General features: G+C 43.4%; 1 protein-coding gene across 2 annotated transcripts in view; it reads right to left on the bottom strand.

The window, feature by feature from the left end:
- Nucleotides 1-1161: 1161 nt before the first annotated feature.
- The window catches only part of ARIH2 (ariadne RBR E3 ubiquitin protein ligase 2), a 31912-nt gene continuing 7902 nt past the window's right edge, over nucleotides 1162-25171 (bottom strand). For both annotated transcript variants that reach the window (XM_034066314.1, XM_031049230.2), the window contains exons 3-15: nucleotides 15707-15774; nucleotides 13963-14026; nucleotides 11581-11728; nucleotides 10823-10944; nucleotides 9854-9963; nucleotides 8744-8861; nucleotides 7917-7967; nucleotides 7793-7814; nucleotides 6134-6285; nucleotides 4924-5067; nucleotides 4531-4599; nucleotides 3284-3367; nucleotides 1162-2828 (exon numbers count right to left, since the gene is read on the bottom strand). In XM_034066314.1, coding sequence (XP_033922205.1) covers nucleotides 2757-2828; nucleotides 3284-3367; nucleotides 4531-4599; nucleotides 4924-5067; nucleotides 6134-6285; nucleotides 7793-7814; nucleotides 7917-7967; nucleotides 8744-8861; nucleotides 9854-9963; nucleotides 10823-10944; nucleotides 11581-11728; nucleotides 13963-14026; nucleotides 15707-15774 — 1224 coding nt within the window. In that variant the 3' untranslated portion in view covers nucleotides 1162-2756. The remainder of the gene's footprint in view (nucleotides 2829-3283; nucleotides 3368-4530; nucleotides 4600-4923; nucleotides 5068-6133; nucleotides 6286-7792; nucleotides 7815-7916; nucleotides 7968-8743; nucleotides 8862-9853; nucleotides 9964-10822; nucleotides 10945-11580; nucleotides 11729-13962; nucleotides 14027-15706; nucleotides 15775-25171) is intronic.

The following is a 25171-nucleotide window of genomic DNA, read 5'->3' on the forward strand; positions in this document are numbered from 1 at the left end:
ATGCAAAGCAGGACTTTAAGCACTTTCAGAACTGGTGTTTTGATTTCTTTTTGAATAAATGGAACTGGTTTCAGGAAATTAGAAGAATTAGGGGGGACACTGTGCAATATTTATTACTGTTCCTTAGCAAAGCATCTTGGCAGCCTGTTCAGAAAGTCTGGCCACAGCTGTATGATTGGGCTTGTCTATAAACAAGGATTCATAGCAAAGCATTTTGCGGGGGCATGGGAGAGGGAGGAAGGGCAGTAGGCAGGGAGGGAGAGAGACAAAAACCCATTCTCATCTAGCTCAAAGCTGGACATAACAGCAGGGAGAGCTCTTTGGGATTAGGGAACTCAGCATACTTGTTCTGCAAAATTTGGTGTTGTGATAGTTACATTTAGACAAGAACAACAGCAGCTTTTATCCTAACTGGTACTTTGCACATTACAGTTTTTAAAAACTGTTTAAACATTGATTCTAGGCACTGCAAACTGCTGGGTTTTGGCAAGCCTTACCCCATGCTGTCCCTTCACCTGGGTGCACTGTGCCCAGACTTTGATAGTCATTTGGGAAAAGGAGGGGAACAGAGAGTCTGACCTTTAGAATATACCATGAAGAGGGCACAAAGAAGCTGCTGCTGGGTGCAGAGGAGGGAATGATGTCAGGAGGCAGTGGCTGGAGCAATGACAGAATACAAAGAGCCATGGCTACGGAGCACTCCTCAACAGCAAGCAGCATTGCCCCTAGAAACCAGACTCCCTCCCTGTCCCTGCCCTGCTCCCTGGCTCCAGCTCTGCAACCCCACTCTACCTTCAGCTCCCACTCCACTGCCAGCAGCTCCTCAGCAGTGAATTCATCCCATTCCCTGAGGATACGTCCCACACCAGGGAAGGCAGGAAGGAAAGGGCCTCTCAGTTTGCAATGTTCTGCTGTGTACTAAAAGCGCAGCCACAGCATTAGCTCCTACGACAGCTACTCCTCTTGTGTTTGTTGAAATGCATCTGTCCAGTTAAAACTGTTGCAAATCACAGAATCCCGGGATGGTTTGTGTTGGAAGGACTTTAAAACTTATCCAGTTTCAACCCCTGCCACAGGCAGGGACACCTTCCACTAGAGCAGGTTGCTCATGTCACAGGTATATGAAGAAGGCTCCAACAGTTCACTTATTCTGACATGCAGTAATTTAGCACTTCCACCCCCCTCCAGTTTAATCTTTATAAAGTGACATTGTATAAGAGCAGTACAGGGATGCATCAAAAACAACACTTCCACATACAGCATGGAAGACAACCCCACAAGTTCCCCGCAGAGGTGAAGATTTCCTCAGATCAGACTCCAGCTCCACCTTACTGGCTGCAAACAGCATGTTCCTGGAGCAGGTGACATATATGCCTGTGAAATCTTAGCATGAGGCCTGCTTCCTGCAGCAAACAGGCAAGGCTCAGCATTCAAGTAACCTTTTCCATGTTAACCCCTACTAAGATGAACTAGGTTTTCATAGTTTTATTTTAGTGTATATTTTACATTAGAAAAAAGAATGTTAATAAAAAAGCTCCACATGCTCCTAACAACCAATTTTTCTGATAAGTCCCCACCAGTATCAATACTAATATACAAATAAATTAATTTTGCTGATTTTTCTGCCTCGCTTGGTGCAGGCTCTGCACAAGCAGTGCACCTGTATTCAAGTGTCCATCCGCATTGCCAACATGTGCCAGGGAGTGTGTTGTACATAATCCTTTCTCCTCATAACGTAGCATTGTTTAGTCTCATCTTGATGAATGGGATCAGATTTTCTGAGCCATGTTGCCCAGCAGGCACAAATAAACTTTACCAGGCTGCAAGGCACTGTTATAACATGGACTGTTTCACTCCTCAAAAGCCCCAAGCCTTGATTAACAACTGTATGCTACTATTCCCTCATCACTCACTTTGGCAATACAACATCCTCCCCACAAAAACAAGTAAAGCAAAAAATCTATATGGAAGACCTAAAAATTCATCAAATGCAGAATCTGATCTGACTCTAGGCATATCCCCCAGTGTAGGTCTCTTCCCTACAATTCCTCTGTTTGTTTTTGTTGGTGTAACAAGATTTTGCACATTTATTTGACAAGAAAAGAGATGTCACATGTCATCATCCTAAATCATGGCCACTGCTGGTACTGTTGGGTCAGACACAGCAGCAGCCACTCTTACCACCAGCCACTCTCTTCGTGCAATGCCAATGCTATAATGCCCTGGTTAAAGGAGCATCGCGAAATAGCTGGGATTTTGTAACCTCCTTCAGTGCCTAGGAGGATTTTTGGGTCAGAGGAAGGGAGAGAGGGGGAAAAGCCCATTAGATGTACAAGCAGATTAAGGAAAAACACTCCACTGCCAATTTACTTTTAAAAAGGGTTGTGTGTTATTCTAAGGTTTGTCTGTATAATTGTACAACCGTTGAAAATTACATAAATTGTAATGATCTAATACTATTAACAGCCATTCAGAGAAAAACTCCCTCCCCTTCAGAAACCATCAAGGGCAGGAGGGAAATGTCCCAGGAAATATGCCAATCTGAACTCTGGCCTCTAGCCTGGCAGAAACAGAAAAAGAAAGATAAAAGAACAAACTGGACTAAGATGTGGTGTTTGCATGTGTCTCACTTGCAAGGGGAGGGGTGGCTTTGTCCTTGGCCGTGTTATCCCAGAGGCAGTGCCTGCTTATCCTGGTGAAGCTGCCATCACTTCACTCGTTGCTCTCACCCCTGCACTTTGTCACTTCCTCCTGACTTATGTGTCATGGAAGTCTTTCAGCAGGGTCCTCCGTCTCTGCTCTGCTATGTGCATCTGATTCTCTAAGTCCTGGTAAAACAGAAGGTAGAAACTGTCAGCACGAGTTCCCCAGAGAAGAAGAGCTCATTTTCTTTAGGGAGAGACTAAGCTCTAGCCTGAGAAGCACCAACCTTTATGCACCAAATGTGCTCCCACTCACAAGATTGCAGATCCTTTTCCTTTTGACAGGGGCTCCCTCTGCAGTTACCTGGCTCCTATTCTGTTTAGAAAGCTACACACTTAAGGAATCTGCTCTTCACCAGAGGGCTACATGCAGCTTCCTCCAGAGCTTTGTTGGTCCTGTTTCAGCCTGCAGGAGATTTGCTGCAGCCCTCTCCCATTAGGCAGTGAGCACTTCACTTCTACATCTGCTGGCTAAGGGTGTGTTTCTGGATGCAGTTTCTCAGAATCCTCACTTAAATGCCTTAGCAGTGTGAAGGCCAAAGAAAATCTGGCCAACAGGCTCAAGCAAGCAGAACACTCACCCCTCTGTCATAGCTGTCTGCTCGTTCCACCTTCCATGAGAGATTTTCAATTTCAGCTTCCAGCTGGGCCTGCTGGTATTCAAACTACAGAAGGAAAAATCGGAGACAGCAACAAGAAACTAGTTTAGTGGAGTAGTTTCGTACCACACACTACACCTGGGAGCAGACAAATGTGTTCTGCTGACAGTTGTGCTGGCAGAACAGGTTTGTGCCTCCTCCTTATCCACCTTCAGCTAGACAGCATTACTCCTTCCAGCTGTTTCTTGTGTAAGCATTCTCCAACCTGCACCATCGAAAATTAATCCAGTCAGCTCAATACCACCACAGGTTACAAATAACTCCTTACTCAGCTCATTTTGCCACAAACAAGTCACAAAATGCTCTTGTGAGTAGCTCTGCAGGTAGAGCAGAGGGATATTAGGCAGAAGTTCTTCCCTGTGAGGGTGCTGAGGTGTTGGCACAGGGCGCCCAGAGAAGCTTTGGCTGCCCGATGCCTGGCAGCGTTCAAGGCCAGGTTGAACAGGGCTTGAAGCAACCTGCTCTAGTGGAAGGCGTCTGTGCGCATGGAAGGGGGTTGTAACTGGATGAGCTTTAAGGTGCCTTCCAACACAAACCAGTCTGTGTTTCTGTGTGACTGTTAACCACTGCTGGGAGCAGTAACTTCTTGCACTGGCACAGTGAGATCCAGCAGAGAACATCTGTCCACAGCCTCAGAAAATACGCATGTTGTTGTAGGGAGAGATTGGATAACAGGTTTTACTGGACAACTGAGTCAAAGAAACAACCTCTTCAGTGATTCCAGGGTTATTTTTGGACTTGTCCAGCCTGTGGTAGGCACCAAGCCAGCAAGAAACTTACAGCAGGAATAAAAAGCAAAGCTACGCCCTGATCCAAGGCTGGAAAAGCTATTCTCCAGCAGTTCTTCATATGAAATACGGCCCACAGCACCGTGCTAAGTCTTACCAAGGAACAAATGCACACTTCCAGCCTCAAAACATTATGGATAAATTGCTTGTTAGTGGAAGTGCAGTGAAGTGCCCTGGGAAAATAATGTAATGTATCAGAGGACTGAGGTGCCAGTAACTCAAAGTGAAGAGGAAAGGTGCAAAACCACCTATTATTTGTCCTGTCCTTACCTCAAACTCAGCACTTATATGTCAGACACTGCCAAGCTCTGGAATTCAGCCCAGCATGCTGCCAGCTACAGCACAAAAAGTTATCAGCACAGAAAGAGCAAAACTTCTTACCAGTTTCTTTCTGGGACCAGACTCCATGTAGTAGGCATACGGGTATGTGTACTGCAGGGTGTAACGACACTGTTGGGGAGTGGGAGGAAGAGAGAAAAAAGAAGGACAAGAGTCTCAGACTTGGAAGCCAGCACTGTCACATTTGTGTGACCACTACAGGCTAAGAAGCCACCTTCTGGCATGGACAACTGGGCACTTCATGGTGGAATTTCCTACATTTTCCTTAGAAGAACTTGTGCAGTTAAAGTATAACTTCACAGAGGTGACTTCCAAATTATTTTTGGCTAGTTTGCATCCTAGACCATAGGTACTTCCCCACATTCCCTTCTTCAGTGTTGTGAATTTAGCACTCTAGTGCCTATTCTCTGTGCCAACCAAGACACCACTAGTTACCTTTGCAAGTAGTTTTGCAGCATTTTGTAGGTATTGCCAGTCTATCCATGTTCCCAAGTTGTTCATAACTCTTTCTTGAATTTTCTCCTGGATTCGTTGGTATGTCTGTGCCTCCAGCTGCAGGCTTTTGTTGTGATTCTCCCACTGCAAGGGGTGAGAGATGGGAGACAGGGAAAGACAAAAATGGCATGAGACCAAAGTACTGCTGCTGTAAAAGCACAAGCTCTAGCAAGCAGAAATTGAACTGGGGCAAAATTCCAGCAAGGCAAGACATGCTGTGGGAAAGAACAGCCAGGCAGCACCTCCAGCAGCAAGTGGTGGAGGCTGTGTATGACAGACTGACAGCAGCAAAGAGCAGGGAGCAAACCCAGCTCCTCAGAGTGGGAATGCCCTCTGGTCATACAACGACCTTGTATCTCACAAGATGAATAGTAATGGTGATTCCCCTACTGAAAGGATTTCTACAGAAAGGTCAAGAGTTTAACATTTAACACAGGCTTAGTGAACTCCAACATCCGTGTGCACATTGTAAACATGGCCATTTCCTAAAACCTATTGGTCTGGAGAGCCAGGAATGAACACATGTTTTACCACAGGGTTTGGCTCATGATGTGAAGAATAAACTCATTTTAAGGGGGAAACTGAAACACAGCAGCATTTTATCTCTACCACGTTCTCTTCTAGAGATACTGCTCTAGAATTGCATTGTATGGCCAGGTGCATCGAGCCTGCTGTGTGGACAGAGATGCTCTGATTGCAGCTTTTAACTATGTGATTAATGTGAGGGAAACTTTGCTACAGCCACTGGAGCTTTGACCATGGCAGAGCTGGTTTAGTCTTTGTCTCTATAAAGACAGACTACAATGAAATGAAGTTCCCTGCATCCTGGAAGGAAATGATTGGAGCAATATCTATCTACTGCAGCAGCACTCAGCCTGCAGGAAAATGGTACAGTGGCACACAGGTAATACTTATTTTCTCTAGCACAAGGAAATACAGGGCCAAATGTGATTTGCTTTGGGTACAACATTACTGGTTTGGATGGGACTCACAGGGCAGGATTTTGAGTGACAAAACAAACAGGGCCTGAATATTCTGCACAGATTCTCTTTGGGCAGTTTTTTGCATGGAGATTGCTGGCAATGACCTTTGCACCAGGCAGGGAGCATTAAAAGGCTACAGCAGCTCTGGCCAAGGAGATGTCTCCTACCCTCTCAAAATAGAACAAGTACTTCTTAAGGGCCTCCCTGGCCTGTGCTTGCTGACTCTGGTTTACAATATCAGGATTCTCTTTGTACCGACTGCATTCGTAGTACTCGCTGCCGTGAGTCTTCCAGTCTCCCAGACACATCCAGCAGAAGTCTGCAGAAAACAGTGAAAACCCCACTGTGATACACAGGAAAAACACCTCCAAGAAAGAAAAGCTTCAGGAGACACAGCCCATCTGTTCTCAGACATTTCTGCTAAGCCAAGAGACATATACATTTTGTACCATCTTGCATAACAGAACACAAAAGTGAGCCACAAATACCAGCCTGTCTTGAAGATTTTCATTGTACAGCCTCCTGAGCAACTATGGAAAGTAAATCCTGAAGTGCTGCATCCTGTACACCAGGACCAATGGGCAGAACTGTACCTACACTCTGCACAGGCTGTCTGTCAGTCTAGATTAAAGAAGAGGCAGGCTGCAATCTTATTTGTGAGTTGCATCCTCCCCACCACAGGCATACTGCCCCATGTGCACCTCTGGCTGAATAAAATATGATCAAATCCAAAAGTGAACTAACTCATGCAAAAGAAACTCTGCCCTCAGTTCTCTCAAGAGGGGAACTACCCAAGTAACTTCAGAGATCAGTGGTTTATGACACTTCAAGTTAGGAGCTGCTGAATTGGGAAGAAAGTAGAGCAAAGAGAGCAATAGCAACACCTGTGTTACAGTTTCCTGCTTTAAGACTGAGGCTGTGAGTATTTTACTGGGAAGGAAAAAGAAGATTAAGTTGCTACAACAGGAATCACTTCTGTGTTACTCATAATTGTATGTCCAGAGATTACCAGCCTTCCCAACTACTAGTCCCTGTGGTACCTTGGCATTTGCCTGCTCACCCTTGTCACAGAGCTTCATCAAAGCACATCCAGTGCTGCTGAGCACCCCAAAGCAAAGGAAATGAGAGAGGACAGTAATCTTTAATCATCTTCCAAAGAAGGTATTACAATATTTCCTAGTGGCACACTTCACTGAGAGGTCCACACTTCACTATCTCGCTCCAAGGCAACAGGCATTAATTCTGCCATGACAACATAAGTGCAAGAACAGGCTGCTGCTTTGTAGGACCACACAATTGGTCAAAGATACTCAGGCTGCTAATTGCATAGGGGTGAACTGAGAGGTCCAGCAGCTGACATTACACAAAACAATTCACAGCTCCTGCAGTTTCAACTGGGTTGAAGCTCATTATTTCCATCACTAAGCAGAAAGGCTTAAGCTGATCTGAGTAAATGGTTCAGTTCTGCCAGTATTTTCAGCGGATGACAATTACATGGAAAGCATTTAATATGCTCCTCTGAGATGGATTCCACTGGCAATACTATGGCAGAGACGGAGACTTCTCGATAGAACGGACATGTCAGGGAGAAGGAGCCAAACTAGCACTGAATCAGAACACAGCTGAGACCACAGCCAGTGGGAAAAATATACAAAATAAAGGCATCACACACCAATCTGTAACTAAAATCCTGTTCACCTCTGACTTGGGGGGAAAGTATTTCAGTCAATGTTCACAATTTGTCTCCATATCACAAAAAAAAAAAGAAAAAAGAACATCACCACTAACAAGCCCTGAAGAGAAAACTTCTTCCAAATCCAACTTACCATGCTTGCACTTGGAGCATTGCTGAAAAAAGAAGAGACAGGAGGCACCAGTTAGTGGAAAGTGTGTGTGGATAAATATATGCTTAGAAGAAGGAAGGTCTGATGTGTTCAGGGAATTGCTCACCATGTGATTGCAGCCTCCATTCTTTTCAATACAGATATTGCACTTGGGACACTGCAAAAACAGAAGCATTTGTTAGATACAACTCTGCCTCTAGCAGCCTTCTGCAGAATGACAACACTTGTGTGATTATTCCCCTCCTGCATTTCTTTTTATATATATGCATAGGCATATATAAAAAAACATACATACATCCTGCCTCCCACCCATTCCTGACAGCTCCATTTAAAAAGGAGCTAACACAACTGAAGCTTGTGGCCCATTAGCACTGCCATGTTTGTCATTGGCTATGGTAGAACAAGTGCCAGCTGAGAACTCTTTTGAAGTCAGGCCACAAAATCCTCAAAAGACATGAGAAGTTCAAGCTGCAGACAGCTAATGTAGAGGATATAGGCAGTGTATCTATAACTTTGAAAAACAATTCTACAGGTAGAGTGCAGAGTATGTAACACTACTTCCTTTTCTTTGGTCTAAATCTACTAGAAGCACCCCAGTTTCTCATTAACAGACTTCATCTACTCAATTTTGCTGTCCTTGCCAAATCAAGACTTTATCTCCCTCACCTTCCAGTTCACAGTACTCCAGAGTTCAGGTTTAAATATCACTAGTGCCTTATTTGGCACTGACTCTGCACTTACTACACTCTCTCCTTCCTACATTTAAATACATCTTCACCAGTCATTTCAAAGTTATATCACAGGCCCCAGGGAGCTGCAAGGATCTACAGTCAGTGAAAAAGAAGCACACAATGCTGTGTATGCACAGAACTGTATCTTGCTTCCCAGGCAGGACTCGAGGACAAGAAAAAACATGCAGGTGCTTGTCCTTACATCTTTAGTGTGAGCACTGATGTAGTTGGCTGTTTCGGAGTCATCTGCACACTTGGTGAGCCATTTCCGAATGGTAGCACAGTCTGTGGGTGCATGGTACATCTGCCGACACTTAAAGCTGAACAGGGGAAAAAAAGACATTGATTTCCAAGGAATGGCTCAGGAATTGAGCTTTACCCGATGATCAAAATCTGGGAGGCCAAAAGAGGATAAGGGAGGCAAATGCACTTGCTTATTACTGGAGTGGAAAGACCGAGGCTGAACTTGAATAAATGCCCACCCTCTTGTGCAGAAGATGGACTCGGGGTGAGAACGAACTGAGGCATTCTCTGACACATTCCTCCCTGGACCCTACCTATGTCTGCTCTAACATGACTGCAGAGGCCCAGGGCATACCAGTGAGTTTATAAGTAGCCTGACTCCAGTGGCAGATACCAGGCACCTGCATTAGCATGACCTGACCAGTCCCAGGTAAGTAAGGGCCATTTATGTGGAGATACCAGTAAGCTGGGTCTCTAAACCAGTATGCATTGTGCTCCACATTCTCAACAGCAGTGATTCTGGAGTCCCAGGAGCAGAAGACATGTCAGCAGCCCACAAGCTATCTCTTTTATTTGGTCCCGTATACACTTGAACTTGAAGTCAGATGAGGAACATTAGCATTCCCATTGAGCAGAGTATTCTTGCATGAGCCTCAAAACACACTAGACACTCTGGAAGTCAAATACTTGTAAAAAACTTAAAACTCAATACCAGCAGACAGTGGTGAGGCCTCCACATCCATTACCAGAATCTCTATGAGTCCCTGTGTCTGTACCAAACTTTGTAACCTAGCCAAGACAGGAGAATGGCAGAACCCCTTCATTACTCAAGCCCTGCATTCCCTGGTTGTCAGAGCACCCAGCTCCCAAGAAGTTTGTGGAGCAAGAGGATGGCTGACCACCTGCAGAAAGTCAGACCCAAGTATTCAGTTCCTCAAGCTAACTCAAGTTACAAACAACTCCAGCAAAGCATTTGAGATGTTTTGACACTAAACCTGCTGACAAACAAATGGAGTAGCTCTGAGGACAGCATACACTTCCCCCATGATCTTAAAGCTTCCCTGCTTACCAGAAGACCTCATTGCAACGATTGCACTGCACTCGCCGGGCTTTTGGCTCTTGTACCTGTATAACCATAGGGCAATCTGCACCAGGACACAGCTGCAGCTGATAATGGCTCTGTGAACATACCAAAGTGGTAAGATCAGCAGTGGGTGCAGAAGAGCATTATCTATATAAGTTTCACCACTCTTATCCTCAAAACCATACAAGTCAATTATCTCTTGTTGAAAGAGTGAAAACTGTCACCAGGTTTTGGTTAACAGAGCAGATGAACCTCTTCTACATTAGGAGAGGGAGTATTACTTACAGCCTGTCCAGGACAGGGAATTCAAATGGAGTGTTACAGACAAAGTAAGAACAGCGACACAACCCTAAGACCTGATCAAGTCACTGAACAAACAATTTTACTCCATTTGAGCTCTTTCCCCATCCTCTTCCCATGGCGCAAAAATGTATTCAGCTGCTATCCTGTGGTGGTTATTCCCTCCCAAAGGGATATTATTGAAAAGAGGTGACACCACTCTTTCATGCTGCTTCTTGAGTGTTCCCAGTTACCAGATTGTTCCTGCACTTTCAGCCTTAACAACTGCTGCTTTAATTTCAAAACACTCACATAAAATGTTACTGAAGAAGCCAATTCAGTTGAGGCACACTAAGATGAAGGACTTGTTTTAGGTTCCAAAAAATATCTATGCAAGAGCAAGAAGGACTTTAAAACTCTGACTGAAGTTCTCAGCAGCAACATTCTGAGAATTCTGAAGCACCAGCCAAGGAGTTAGTGGGTGACCTTAGAGCAGAATGTACTTTGGCAACCTGCTGGAGCATTTTGTCAGTGAGACTGTCCTACAGGAGCAGCCACATCATGTTTCTTAGGGACGCTTTTGCTGCAGTTACTGCAGTTCTAATCAAAGATGCAAGACACTGCAAATGAGATTTCTGCAAGTCATCGGTGAATTGACTGAAAAAGCACACTTACCTCCACATAATCCCTGAAGAGGTAGCGCCTGTATTTGTCTTTCAGTTCTTCACTAGGCAGCAATGGAAACACAAAGTCTTCTGGTGTTCGAAGCAGGCAGTCCTGAGCCATGCAGGAGACCCCTGACAAAAGAAAGTTAGTTTAGTACCAGTTAGTTTAGCACAGTGCTACTTAGACTAAAAAGTGAACGCACACAGAGCATTCAAGGCAGTTTCCTAGGTACCATCTGTTGTTGTGGCAAGAGGGACACAACTGTGAAACAAATCTATCAGGGCTGCTGAAAAGCTGAAGCCCAGCTGTCTTCACCAAAAGACGACAGGACCACATGTGCATGCAGAACCAGCAAGTGCTTCAAACAGTATAAAACTGCATGTTACTGCCACGCCAGCATGAAAGACAGGCTATGAAAAGCCCAGAGCACCTCTGGCAGCTATGGGCTTCTACCCAACACAAAGTGAACATGACTGCATCTACAAGCACTCCAGAAGCAGTGCAATGATATATCACGAGAGAGGCAAACTCCAAATGCAGCAGATTTGCAGCTTCTAACCTAGCCAGGAGTAGAGCTTTTCTGGTGGTATGCCAACATTAACCAGGGATTATGGAAAGACCACTAGTTCAAGTTAAGTTTGTCACAAATACTCATTCCACACTCCATTTTCTCATTACTGAGATGTTTTAGACCAATTCAACCAGTCAGCATCAGAATGGCCAACATGCCAAACACAGACCCAGCACCATATCCACCTTGAACTCACCGACTCCAACACCATCCTTGACGAGCACTGTACAATGCTGCTCCCAACAGCTGCGACAGAACTGGTGCTGACAAGCCAGAGAGAGCAAGTTCTCCTTCCGGACAAACTGCATGCACACAGCGCAGTGATGGGAGGAATGTACCATTGCCTGGGAGAGAGACAAACCAGCATTACAGTGAATGCATCCCAGCTCTGCCAGGGAATTCTCACCTCATCCACAGGCACCTTCATTGTGACAATGGTCTCTGATGAGCTGCAGGGCAGAAGAGGTTCATAAGGAGCTGCTGTGTTGGGATGCTGCACTGCCCTTCTCAAAAACCTCTTTAATCTCACAGAGCACAACAGATCAATGTTCACTGAACAGCTCCTGCCTCTAATACAGTGCTACCCAGAACTCACCTTTACTTTTCTGGTTCTTACTCTTACCTTGTTTGAAAAATGAGGAAATACATCATGTTGTCCTTCCCTGAATTTACTGATACTGTTAGCTGAGCCAGACTCAATCATTGTTCCACAGATCCTGGAGAGCAGCTAGAGCTGCAAGCAGGCCTAGCAGTGCCCTTTACTGGACAATGATTTGGGTAAGAGGAGAGGCAACAGAAGCTGCAGTGTGTGTACAGAGGAAAGGGAGCTTGCAGACCATCATCTCACATCTCTTCTGTGTATGCTACATTTGGCAAAGCAGACATCATCCCTTCAGCTGAAAAGGATTAGAGGGTTTGTTTCAAGTCAGGCTAATAATTCTGCTATAATTCTGCTATAGCTGCACCAAACCACTGAGAAGCAGCCTGAATCTCCCCTTGGGTAGCACTGAGCTAGCCCCTCGACAACAGATCTAGCCTTCAACACCTCTCAGCTCACCCTTGGGACCTGAAGAACTGGGTCTAGCACGGCATCATCGAAAGAAGTCTCTGCAAAGCTGTTTGTTAGCAGAAGTTTACGTTCCTATTTCTCCTTTCAAAGAGAAGTCATACAATAATGTCTCATGTACTTAAACCTTTGCTACTCCTGAAGAAGCTTGTGTGAGTCTGTGAGACAGCAGCCGTCAGTTTCCATGGCAGAGCTGCAAAGAAGCAGCTGCATGATCCACAGCCACACACTATGGGAGAGCAGGACCACATGAAAAAGGAAATAGTGTGACTTTGTTCTCAATGGCCTCCCCTATGGACCAGAACAAGACTCGCTGAGTCTGCATCTGTGCTGATTGCCTGGATCAACTGCTCTACTTGAACAGCACATGCACCTGCCTCAACCCTTCCCAAGCTGAGCATCTGAGCTCACCACCACAGCTTCTCCATACAGTTGCCCTACAGACATTCAGTAGGAGCATCTGCCCCCAAACTATTATCATCCTGCATTAGGAGTTGAAGCACAGAGCAACTTGCTCCAGCACATACAAAAAGACTGGAATGAATTACCTACCAAACCAAGTTTGTCAAGACTTTTTAACTGTAATCTCTTCCCAAAGTGAAATCATCATTGCAGTGGAGAGTATTTAAGTGACAGCTGATACAAGATTCAGACATATCTCAAAATATATGGACTAATTTGCAGGTATGTCAAATAACAAAGACTTTTTTCTGGACTCTAGGCAGATAATTTGAGTCCATGAAGCTTACTCCTGTCAGCTCTTTTAGATGCCAAATCAGGCTTTCAAAATCTCCCCTCTCCCCCAACCCCAGGAGTGTTTCTCAGATGTAATATTTTACCACTCAAAATCTGTCACATGGCAACACGTTTCCTTTGGGGTAACTGTGGATTGTACCAAGACACTCACTGTGAATGCAACCTGTAAACATGCAACACAAAGTTTCTATTTAAAGAGAGAAAAAAAGAAGAATATCTAAAGACTTGTATAGCCCTGGCTGCAAAACACAAGCTGTTGGTTCAAACAGCACCACTGACTGGCTCAGCAGCAACAGCACTGGGAGATTTGGCTTAAGGATTCTTGAGCAAAAACTCGTAATAATATGGAAAATAATAATAATTATTAAAAAGTCTCTGTTCCAGTCACAGATGAGCTCTGTTCATCCTGTGCAGTCAGAGCTTCCCTTCAGTGTCTTTTACAAAGACAGCATAACTAGAACAGGTAGCCAAGCCCATGCACTCTGCTCCTTCTATTGTGTACCAACACTCATGCCAAAAAGCTGATCTTAATTTTCTTGAGGCAAGTAATTCTTGAACACTGCTCATTAAATGTCAGACACCTCTTGAATGTGTTCTTATTTAAAAAGTGAACCCAGCATTGAGTTAAAGTGTTGGACCTGAGTTTGTGAAGGGTTAACATGGGCCAGATTATGCCATTAGTAATGTAGAGTCCTTCAGTGAGGTGAGTCAGAGGTGTCTGCCAAGGGAACAGACCAAAATAGTTAGCATACTTACATGTTTGGATGAGGTGGGCTGAACTCGTGCTTCTACTAGCAATTGGGCAGCATTAGACTTGTGTCTGAAAAGGCAATTGAAGAACGACCAAATCAATCTCTGAATACATTTTGCTTTGTTAAATTGATCTTTCTCACCTGAAAATAGGCTCTGAGCAAATGATAGGGTAGGTTTGCATAAGGAAAGGGGAAATGTGTCCTGTGTGAGGATCCTTCACAGTGACCTGAACTCTCATCAACACAACTTTGAGATTTTCTTCAAAATCAGAAACAGGAACAATACTTTTTGCAGTAATGGATTAACATTTCCCTCCTACTCCTTGATGAACATTTTCCTACAACTCTTCTTCCCTCTGAAATATTATTTCAGAAGCTCAGATTTTCTATCCACGCTCCTGGAGGACTCCTAAGTCCATAACACTACATTTTAGTGAGACTCCTGTCTGTCTCCAGCTCCTTTGTAAAATCAAGCTATCTTGGTTAGGTCTCACTTCAACTTCAGTCTATTATCCAGTTAAGTATTTACTCTGTGACAGATTATCACCCTTTAGGCATAGGAAGCTGTCTATCAGCAGCCTCAGAATTAAACATGCTTTGCTCTTTGTGATTTCCATTGCAGAGGAATGTTTATATCTCAATGAATGCAGAAATAGCAGCATCACTGTTGTAACAGTACTGTAAATCCTCCCAACTAGCACTTTTCAGTTGTGCTAGGGAGCTTTTATTTGATAATGTCACTTTGTACCAACAAAAGTTTGACGACCAGATCACAGAATCAACTGGAGAACAACTTGCAAAGTCATAAAGTAAATCCTTTCCCAAACTTCCTCTTGTTTAAATTTAATTAATTAACATGCAGAATCACCCTGAGCTGCTATGCAGGAAACTCACCCTCTACATTCCCCAGAAAACAGCCTTCACAGGATGCACAGTAACCAATAAGCCCATTACCAAAGATGCTGCAACAATATCTATATACGAGATGCATCTCCCATATGTTCTCTGGATTAAGTTGTTGGCTACAGGGCCAAAAATGGCATGGCAGCATGACTCAGTCTGATGTGGTCTCTATTTTCAGACAATGCTCAGTTCTGAGCCAGTATTTGCTGGCGGGGCTGCCAGACAGCAGTGCCTCCTGACACACTTCCCATATACGCTTGGGCAGAGTTCGAACCCTCCTTCTGAAATCAGCTGGAGGACTTTGTTACAGTGACACTGACCAAGCAACAAAGGAGCTGCACTTCTCAGTTCTCTCACATCTTTGCTCTCCAAATGCCAGTCAGCTTGGAGGAAAAAAGCGTATGTTCAGAAGGAGCAAAAACGTCAATGTGACTGTACTAGTAAAGGATACAATCAGCGTAGGTTCAGTGCTGCTTTATGATTTATGGCTCATATGTTCAAAACAGAACATATGTTATCTTTATATTTGTTAAAGTAGGGAATACAGATGCACCACTCTCAATCTGTTACCTCAGAGTTTAAGCTTAATGTATCCACAGGGTTCCCAGCATGATACCAAGTCCTCAAACTGAAAAACACTTGCTACCACTACCCTCTCCTATTTACAGACTTCTTGTAGGCAATGCAGCCTCAACAACACAGCCTCTGCTCCCTAAGTGGACTGTGTGGCATGATTCAGGTTCAAGACCCATGTCAAAATGACACCTATGGACCACCCTGAGCATTCCTGCAAAGCAAGGAGCAAAAGCATTAAGCACAGAATAAATAAGACTATTTACACTTACCTTTCCAAAATCTCTGAGATTTGCCAGTGGAAACTAACTAATACTAGCTTTGCAACGGCATGTGATACCTAGGTAGAAAAGGAAAAAGTCAAGTTAGGCATGTTTTGAGGCCACACCTCTGCTTAGGTCTATGATTTTATAAAACTAGCAAGTTGTATAAACTCAGCACAATATCCCACAATACTCAATTCCCATTGAACTAATAAAGTTCACAGCCAGTGCACCTGCAATACACATGTTGGAATGAAGCATGAATGTACCCAAACTCACATACTGAGTCACAACAACACAGAGAGGAAGGAATCAAGAACTCACTGGAGTAGCTTAACTGCTCATAGAAGCCCCACATCCAGTCCTGGCCGTGGCCACCACTTGAGAGGCACAGATCAGGCTGGGATCAGGATCCTCACTGAGTGTGTAAAGTAGGAACCACAGGGCAGATGGTTACCACTTACTGAGCAAGAGAAGGAGTAACAGGTATGCTGTGACAGCAAAGGGTAAGGAAAAAAAACAAAACCTTCACTGTAGAAGAGAAAGTTATATGCTGGACTGGAACAGAAGATTGAAAGCTACAGTGACAGGGGCTATTTCCATGCAGAGCTGTTTGTACTACATGGACTCCTGGCAAACACTGGCACAGTCCACACTAGCCCCAGCATTCTCTAGAATACTGCAACTTGATATTTAAAGTCATGTTACAAGGGTGCAAGCAGACAAATTCTCCTTTGCATCTATGCATTAGTTTATTTCAGAAGGTAACAGACGCGTTTGCTAGCACAAAAAGGCTGGTACCCACCAAGACCACAGGCATCTGCTGAGCTGCTGGAGTTCAACTTGCCTCTCAACCTCTTCATGCCCTGGAGTTCAAAGCAAGCATTCAAGACACCTCTTCCAGAGGAATTCCTGGAAGGCAGGCGCATGGCCCCTGTCTCCTTACTCCTTTCTGTGCTAGGAAGCATAGGTGCAAGCCCAGTGGTCTGCACATTCTGCATTCAAACAATCTCTGATGTTAAAGCGCTCTACCTTTTACAGTCCAAGACAAACTATCATCACAGCACTTCTCTTACCATACATATAGAAAACACAACTCCTTCCATCCTAACTGAAGGAAGAGCTCCTTCCCTCCCCCCCCCCCCCCCCCCCCAAAGAAGCTGTCAGTCCAAATCATCAGCTGAAAAGCCATAAGCCTTCTTGAGTCCTGCCAAAAATTAATCACAGGATCCAATGTACCGGTAATACAGATACACAGGAATCACACCATAGCCCTGGAAGGAAAAACAAGCAATGGTCACTCCTTCAAAACAGACAACTCTGCACACCTGGGAGCAGTATATTCATTACTCTTCTAAATCTACTCCACTGAAGAGGTGCAGTTTCATAACACAACTGACCTATTCCTGCCATATGATACTGCCCTGGTCCTACACTGGCATTTCTCAGCACTGGATGGTGGATTCAGTGAGCTAAACCAGTGTAGCACCAACACACAGCACAGATGGAGTTTTAACTGTCTCTCATCCACCTCTGCTTTGTGATTTGCCTGCTTTGCTGGCCACTGAGACATCCCAGTAATAAAAGAGTAATTTTCAATGTTTAGATAATCCCTTTTCTCGAACTGAAACATCAGATCTGGTGTGTCACCTTCCTCAACTTCACTGGTGACGTGTCCCTCAGAAAACAAAGGCTGCCCCCCCTCCCGGCACAAAAGCTTGGGATGCGCTGGAGCGTGCCAAGCAGGGCTGCTGCTGACAGCACATACAGTCTGCTCCAGTTTTCCACATGAAGTGCCCCAGCCAGCCTTGGATACGTTTATTATGTTAAGCCCCCAGCCTGGTAGACCCAGACAGACACCTTTGACTTGCTTGTACAAGGAAGACATCTGCATTTTGAGTTTGTAAAACAAACAAGCATGAAGAATGTGGTCTCTACAAGACTGGCTTCCTGCAAATGCAAACCACACACTAATGAATCACTCTCCAACAGCAATGAAATTATCCCTCAGTAGCAGCAAGGAAGAATTACCATCTTGACAAAACAACAAACTACCTGACTGAAATATACGTAATACATAAAAATGAGTATTTTTCAGTTGGGTTTTCAGAGCCTGGGGTGTAGCAACCACTGCAGCATCATGACTCCATGAAGTTACTTGTTCCCAGACAAGGAACCAAGTACATTCAAGAATGAAGATGTATATAGAGACATATAAATACCAGCATACGCATTTCTGAGATCTAACAAACTATCCTAACGGAATCAAAAGCTTTTTAAGTCAAATTATTTGTCAGGCAACATGTGGAATCAATGCTCCAGAAAGATGTCAGATTAACAGATCTAGAAGAATAAGGCTTCTGTGACCATCTCTATTTTGCTCCAACTGCAAACACTGACAGGATCAGCTGTAGGTAGTGCTAATTTTATTACTTTTATTACTTTTATCATAAAAGCAGCCAAGAATAAAACATTTTCAATTCATAAAGCTGAGTTCATCTCATTTCATAAAAGCCCTGAAGCACTAAAGTTTTTGATATTACCTGGTTGGAGTACATGTCATCTTGTACAGAAAACCCCCAGAGTCAGCAACGTACCCACAGTCTGCTTGGCATGGCAGGACTAGTTCTTACATGATAAAGATAGATAACATGCAAACTGGAAGAAAAAGGAATGGGAAAGGAACAGATAACTGATGAGGCTGGGACCTTGCCTGCTGTGTGGTCTCACCCCATTACAATCTGTGTCCTACTCACCACCAGCAAGGGTTGGAATTCAGAAGGCAAATGTGAATATACCATCAGGGGACAACACTACTGGAGAGATTCAAGAAAACAAGCATGAAAAGAAAAGCAACCATTTAACAAAAGCCTGCTCCTATTGACTAGCAGCACTCTCCAGTCTCTTCAATGATTGTACATTCACAACGAGTGAATGATTGCACCAAGTCAGCCAGTTCTTCCGCAACACCACCCCAGAATAATTGAAGTATTTCTATGTAAGCAGGAGCCAAAACATGCTGTGTGCAGAGAAATACCACTGCAATCATAAGCTGGGTCCACACGTACATAATTTATTACCTTACAGTACTGGAGAAGCAGTGCACAGGCAGATAGTACTGGTTGAACTATTCAGTTAGAAGATATCAATGCCCCCTCCATAAGCACCCACTGCAGCATCTCAGCTTAAGAAATACAAGTCTTGGTTGCTGTCTAGGCACACTGTCCAATACAGCATTTCCTGGATAGTCAAAAGTTTCACACAATAAGAGATCTCAAACTTATAAAACACGTCAGAAAGAGCTACAATTCAGTCTCTTACCAGTCACTGGGTGCCACAAGAATCTCAGCTTATCCAGGAACAATAATGCTTTCTCTCAGACACAAAACAAATCATAGCATCATAGAATGGTTTGGATTGGAAGGGACCTTAAAGTTCCAACCCCCTGCCATGAGCATGGCCACCTTCCAATAGGTTGCTCCAGCCTCATCCAACCTGGACTTTGAATAAATTAAAAAAGTTTTTGATAATAGTCAGCTTTGTTTAAACTCTCCTATTCTTGCTTCAGAATACTAAGACCCAAAAAAAGATGGTGAGATAGCCTACTTGGTGTCTTGCTGGCAGCACGTCATTTCAGTAGTGTGTCAGAAGACACAGAAGGGAATGGCATATTCCAGATGATGCATGACTGTGTTAGTTTTTGCCTGCTACTGATGAACTGTGCCAGTACTTCCATATAACTTGATGTCTCCAGAACTCTTCTTGCTGTGATTAAATTTATTAAAGTTTAGAAGATGAAAGCTGAAAGCAGTAGACATACTACAAGATTTCTTTCTTTTCCTCCTTTCCATTTCCCAATTTTCTCACCCACCAGCTTAAAAGTTTAACATCAAAGATCAGTCTAAATCTGAACCCGGAAAATTTGAAGCTGAAAGAAGCCTGAAGATCAGGCTTCTTTCTTCATAATGGGGGAGCAAAGCTGAGAAAAAGAGTATCTAATCCAACGTGCCATTTCCAATTGCACTTTAAAACAGGAATCTGATCACGACAGAAACCTCTTCCAAACCTCCGTCAGCTTAACTCTGACTTAACAGTGATAGGAGGCTGCTGATTGCCAGAAACGGGCAGCAAATGCTAATGTTTATCACTGTACTTGAAAAGAGGTGCAGGGCCTATGCACACAGGATGGGTGCCAGGGGGAAGCTGCATAAGGGAAACACTCTATAGGAGTTGTAAAGAGTCTGAAAAATTTACAAAGTGCTGGATAAAACTGGCTTCTGAAAGTAGAACAAGGAAGAAATGTCAACACATTAAACACATATCTATTCGTTCTTTGCAAGAGAGCACAGTATTTATTTTTTTCTCATTATTTCTATCACCATTTATCGCCTGGGTTCTTTACTCTCCAAGATAAGCAAAATTCTCACACTTTGAAGTGAGAGAGTCTGGCACCCTTTAGGACAAGACTGTATCAAAAGAACAAAAATATCAAGCCAAGAACAAAGAAGCTCTACAGGTACCTTGTGTTTAGAGAGCTCTAAGCCAATTGTGCCTCAACTTGCATCCTTAGACAAGCTAAACTGTTTGAAGAGCTGAAGCTTTGTGCCTCTACAGCAGAACATCTTTCTAACCATGCCACTCTGACAGTTGCGAATTCATACAGAAACGTCCCCTAAAAGCTCAAAACCCACTGTCTTTTGTAGAGCTTACATTCTACAGAACCCCTCATGCATATGTAGGTTGCATGCATATTTCATGAGTTCATTTCACTTCTCTCCAAGGGATGGCCTATTTTTTGGAGGTGTGTTTCAATCCTGACTTTCACAGAGATATGGTATCAGGAATTCAAAACAAGAATCATCACATGATTCTCAAAGAAATTCAATTCAGAATGAGTTGGAGATATGATCTGGTTGTGGCTGACATCGCATGGCTTTGCATCAAGCTGACAATTCCTGTTAGATCAGGGTTGCTAAGATGAACACAAACCTGGCATAAAGAAATGCAGCTTCTATTTCTTGTCCTTCCCCTAATCAAAGGTTTTTATCCAGAGATTTAAGCAAATAGGATTAATTTTGAGAAGCATTTATTTTAATCCATGAGTGGTTTTTGTTAGTTCTACAAGGAAAGGATGAACTTGGGAAGGTATTAGTTTGTGTTACATCAAAACTTCTAAAAACCCACTCTTCAACCTTTTCAGCAGTAAAACCAGAGAGTGAGAGCCTCTGAAATTGTTGCTAGTGGTGAGCAACTATGGGCAAAATAGAGACTGAATTGAGATGGTGGCAGAGTAACACCTTAGAGAGAAATCATAATTTGTACTGAATAATTTTGCTGAAGAAAAAACCCCTTCTGACATGCTTTATTAAGGCTACTGAGGTAAGGAAAGTGACCCACAGATAAAAAAAAAATACTGGTTTATACACATCTCTCTTGTGGAAAGGAGATCTGACTCTCTCCACATCCCACTGGAAAAAGATTTCTGACTGCCCTGTTTTTACTGGAGATTTTCTCAGAAAACTGGAGAAATATTAGGAATTAAGAAGAAATAAAAGGGCAACAAAAAGCTTCTTTTTGGACCACATTTTCTCCTTCGCTCTGATCCACCTCTCTTTCAAACAGGCTTCCAATATGCAATCCTGGTAGAAAACTCCTGAGGTTTCAAGGACTTGAGCTGTGATTAATGTCACATCAGTGTTCAACATCTTGTCAAAGTCCCCTGTATCTGTTACAGGTTTCTGAGCATTAGAAGGCTGTTTATAAAATTGAATTAAAATTAATTTAACTTATCAAGGATAAAAAGACAAAGTCACAACAAAATCAAACACCCTGTTCTTTTAATTTGGGTTCAATCAGGCTTAAAATTGTCAGAAAGAGCCTTCCACCTTTTCACTCAGTATTGCTTACAATTTGTCTGACATTTCAGGCCCCCTCCTGATTACAGACTGCAGGGAAAGAAATACATTTTGGAATTTGTAATCTCAATATCATGGAAAAGGTTTGACAAGCAGCAGTACATGCGCTGTGCTTCATGATAGGGTTTTAATCTGTACCCCGTCACTCCCCCTCTGGCATGCAGAGATCTGGTGTCAGTTCACAAGATTAGAAGCATATTAGGGATGCAGAGTGCAGACTGGGAATGACAAACGCTGCTAGTGTTATACACATGACTTGTGAAACCACCAGTGCATAACCTAGCTGGCCACATACTCAAGAAAGGGGATCTTGGGTTAAATTCTAACTCCTTCTCCACACTTACACACTGCTTTAATCCATCTATTCTCCTACACAGGACAGCAACAATTTCGGATGCAACTGCCAACGAACAGGATCAGTAGGACTCAGCTAGGAAATCTCAGCATATGTATTTCTCAAGCTGTTAGGCCACCCTGAGGAGATTCAGAAATAAGTTACAAAAAATAAGACTTGAGCAAGATGCTATGCCAGAGGCATTACAGAATAGCTGTGAGATTCCTTCTTTGAAAGATTCAGAGCAAAAGAAATGCAGCAAAAAAGACAGCACAGATAAAGAGATTGACATGAGACTCCCCAGCTGTACTCACTGCAGTTATTCTTTCCAACCTAATGTAGTGTTTGAGAGCATCAGTGCCGCATGCACGTTACACTGTGCTCCCCATGTGCTGCCAACACACCCCATGGCACTCAGCTCAGCCCCTGCCTAGGTGTTTTCCCAGCAAAATTTAGAAGTGGACAATTCCCTCTGGTTGACAGGAAGGATGATTCTGAGGATGCACAAGGAGGAAGCAAAGGGCAGGTAATAACCCAAGTCCAGACAGCTGTGACTCCCAGTCACTCAGGACACAGGGCTGATAAACTGGAAAGCACTGGTGCAAGCACACAGCAGGGCACAGGGTTTAGCTAAGTGTGCAGTGAGTATTGCCAAACAACACAGTCCTTTCCTTGACAATTCCAGCTTCCAGGGTGTTTTTCTTCTGTTATAAAAAGAAGGGGAGGAGGAACAACTGTGTGAGCGAGTGTTTCACAGCACATAGCATAGCTCGCTCCCACTGGGCCATTCTTAACAGGCACAACACCCTGGTTTGGCGATGTGCTTTAGCTGCTTCATGGCACTCCTGTGATCCTGTTGTCCAGCTGTAAGCTTGCAACATGAAACAGTTACTGAAAGATTGTTTTGGAATCTTTAATGACTTGTGTCTCGCCTCTACCTCCCACCAAGATCATACTCATCAACAGCTGTGAACAGACTTTAGCTCTGCTCCCTGCAGTCACACTGACTGCAAGATACACTTAAGGCATGAATCACAAAGAAATGTGTGGGCTATAATCACCCTCCACATTTGTGGCTCATTTTCCCAATCAAGTTCAGAATTTCAGCAATAAGGAACAAAACTGATTTCTCTCCTCAAATGACTGAGAATTATAGAATAGTTAGGGTTGGAAAGGACCGTAAGATCATCTAGTTCCAATCCTGGTGCCACAGACAGGGACACCTCACACTAAACCATGTCGCCCAAGGCTCTGTTCAACCTGGCCTTGAACACCACCAGAGATGGAGCATGGGCTTCATGAAATTGTCACAAAGTCAGGGGTCTCCAGTCAGCTGTTATCTTCCTGGCCAGAAGTCTATGAAAACCTACTACACCTTCTTTTCCTAAAAACCTTTAGGAGTCAAAATAAAGCACACACTAATGACAGTTATGGACATACTCATGCTCTCTTGATGTTTAATACACTACTGAAGTACAGACATTCTGAAGCCAGTAGGCAAAACCACAATTTTTATACAGCAGAATTTCCAGTTTCTTCCTGCTGAGGAACAAAAAGTGGGTAAAGAAAAAAAGGTATGGCTCAAATGTGTGCGCTACAAAGAGTTCCAGCTTCAGCCTGGATGCCCCACATAATGTTTGCTTGATATTAAAACACAGAACATGGTACAGATACAAACCTGACTAATCTAGGGTTTACAGGTACTTGGAAATAGCATGTTATCATTGCCAAACAGCACCAGAGGGGTTCTGTGGAGAAGTCAAATTTGCCTATCAGGCTCTACCATTTATTATAAATGATGTTTAAATATTTACCGTTTACTAATATATACTTACATTTACCAATGTTGGCTCTTAGGGACATTAACTTTGAACATAAATTTTTCAAACCCTGTTCTTATATATACGCATGTTAATATTTCAAGGGGTTTTCATACCTCTCCTGTATTTGATGAACTTGGGCACAGCTCATCTTTTATGACTTCCATTTTATGTTGTATGTCAGTTTAATGAAGCCATTATGGCACCAAAAAAACGACAAGCATGCCACACAGCAGGTTTGTTCAGATAAGCACCCCACACCACATGCCTGGTCATGGTCTGCACAGCAATGCAGGGAGGCACATGCTGGTGTCTTGACAACTGGATAGTTACTGACTTCTTGGGATCGCATTGAACAGGCATCCTGCAAGCACCAACTCCTGTGGGTAAGGCTGCTCACAGAGGCTGCCAATCTCCACGCAGATGACTCTGGATCTGCTAAACATGGTATTTGAAAAGGACTGCTGCCAGCGTTCACCAGGCAGCTCTAAAACTCACTGTTCTGTGTCAGCGCAATTTGAGTGTGGGGAAGTTTCAGAGGGACATGTTTTTCTGAGCAAACACTAATTCGGTTGCATTGAAACATACAACATCAATGAGGTGCGCAAGAACATATGAAAAACTGTTTTCTCTCTGAAAAACCCATAGTGATAACATGGATTAACAGATTCAGAATTATGTCATGTCATCAAATACTTTTTGCATCTACCAAGTTTTATTCTTCAAGGAACAGGGCTAAAAAAAAATACCTCACAACACAAGCTGTTATTTCAAGAAGCAGAAGTAAACTTTTAGCTGTCTGGTAAATATTTGCACATTACTTGCTTTAGCAAAGTGAAAATTCAAAGTTCTTCAATTTTACTGTTCCTTTGGTTTTCATGGAATTACTACATCGGTATCACTTGCCTGTAATACACAACTACCTTTTCCTTGTTCCCTTGTACATGCAGAAGTATCTTAGCTTCATGACTGACAATCAGCTTCTAAAAAGATCTATAGTCTATGAATAAATCACTACTTGACTGTAATTGTTTTATCTAGTGGTTTATATCACGAGTTTCAAAAAACTGTTGTGAAAAACTAGAAAGATCCATGTCACCACTGAGACAGAGCAACTACTGCCAGTCATGTAGAACAGCACAGATATTCCAGACTTGCATCAAGACCCCCAGCAGAGCCAGGAAGTGTCATTCACAAACAAAAATAACATGACATCACACACTTAATTGCTTGCCAGTGACAGGGTCAACTTTGTTTTCACAACTGTTGCCTATCATACTGTTTGTATGCATGGACTGACAGTGCCACATCAGGATCCACAATCACTCAGTGACCTCTGACAGTTATCTTGAAAACAAACTTATTGCTATGATATTTCAATTCATTATCTTTGAAAGATAATGGA

This window comes from Melopsittacus undulatus, chromosome 9 (genome assembly GCF_012275295.1).
Source record: "Melopsittacus undulatus isolate bMelUnd1 chromosome 9, bMelUnd1.mat.Z, whole genome shotgun sequence".
In the NCBI taxonomy this organism is placed as follows: Eukaryota; Metazoa; Chordata; class Aves; order Psittaciformes; family Psittaculidae; genus Melopsittacus; species Melopsittacus undulatus.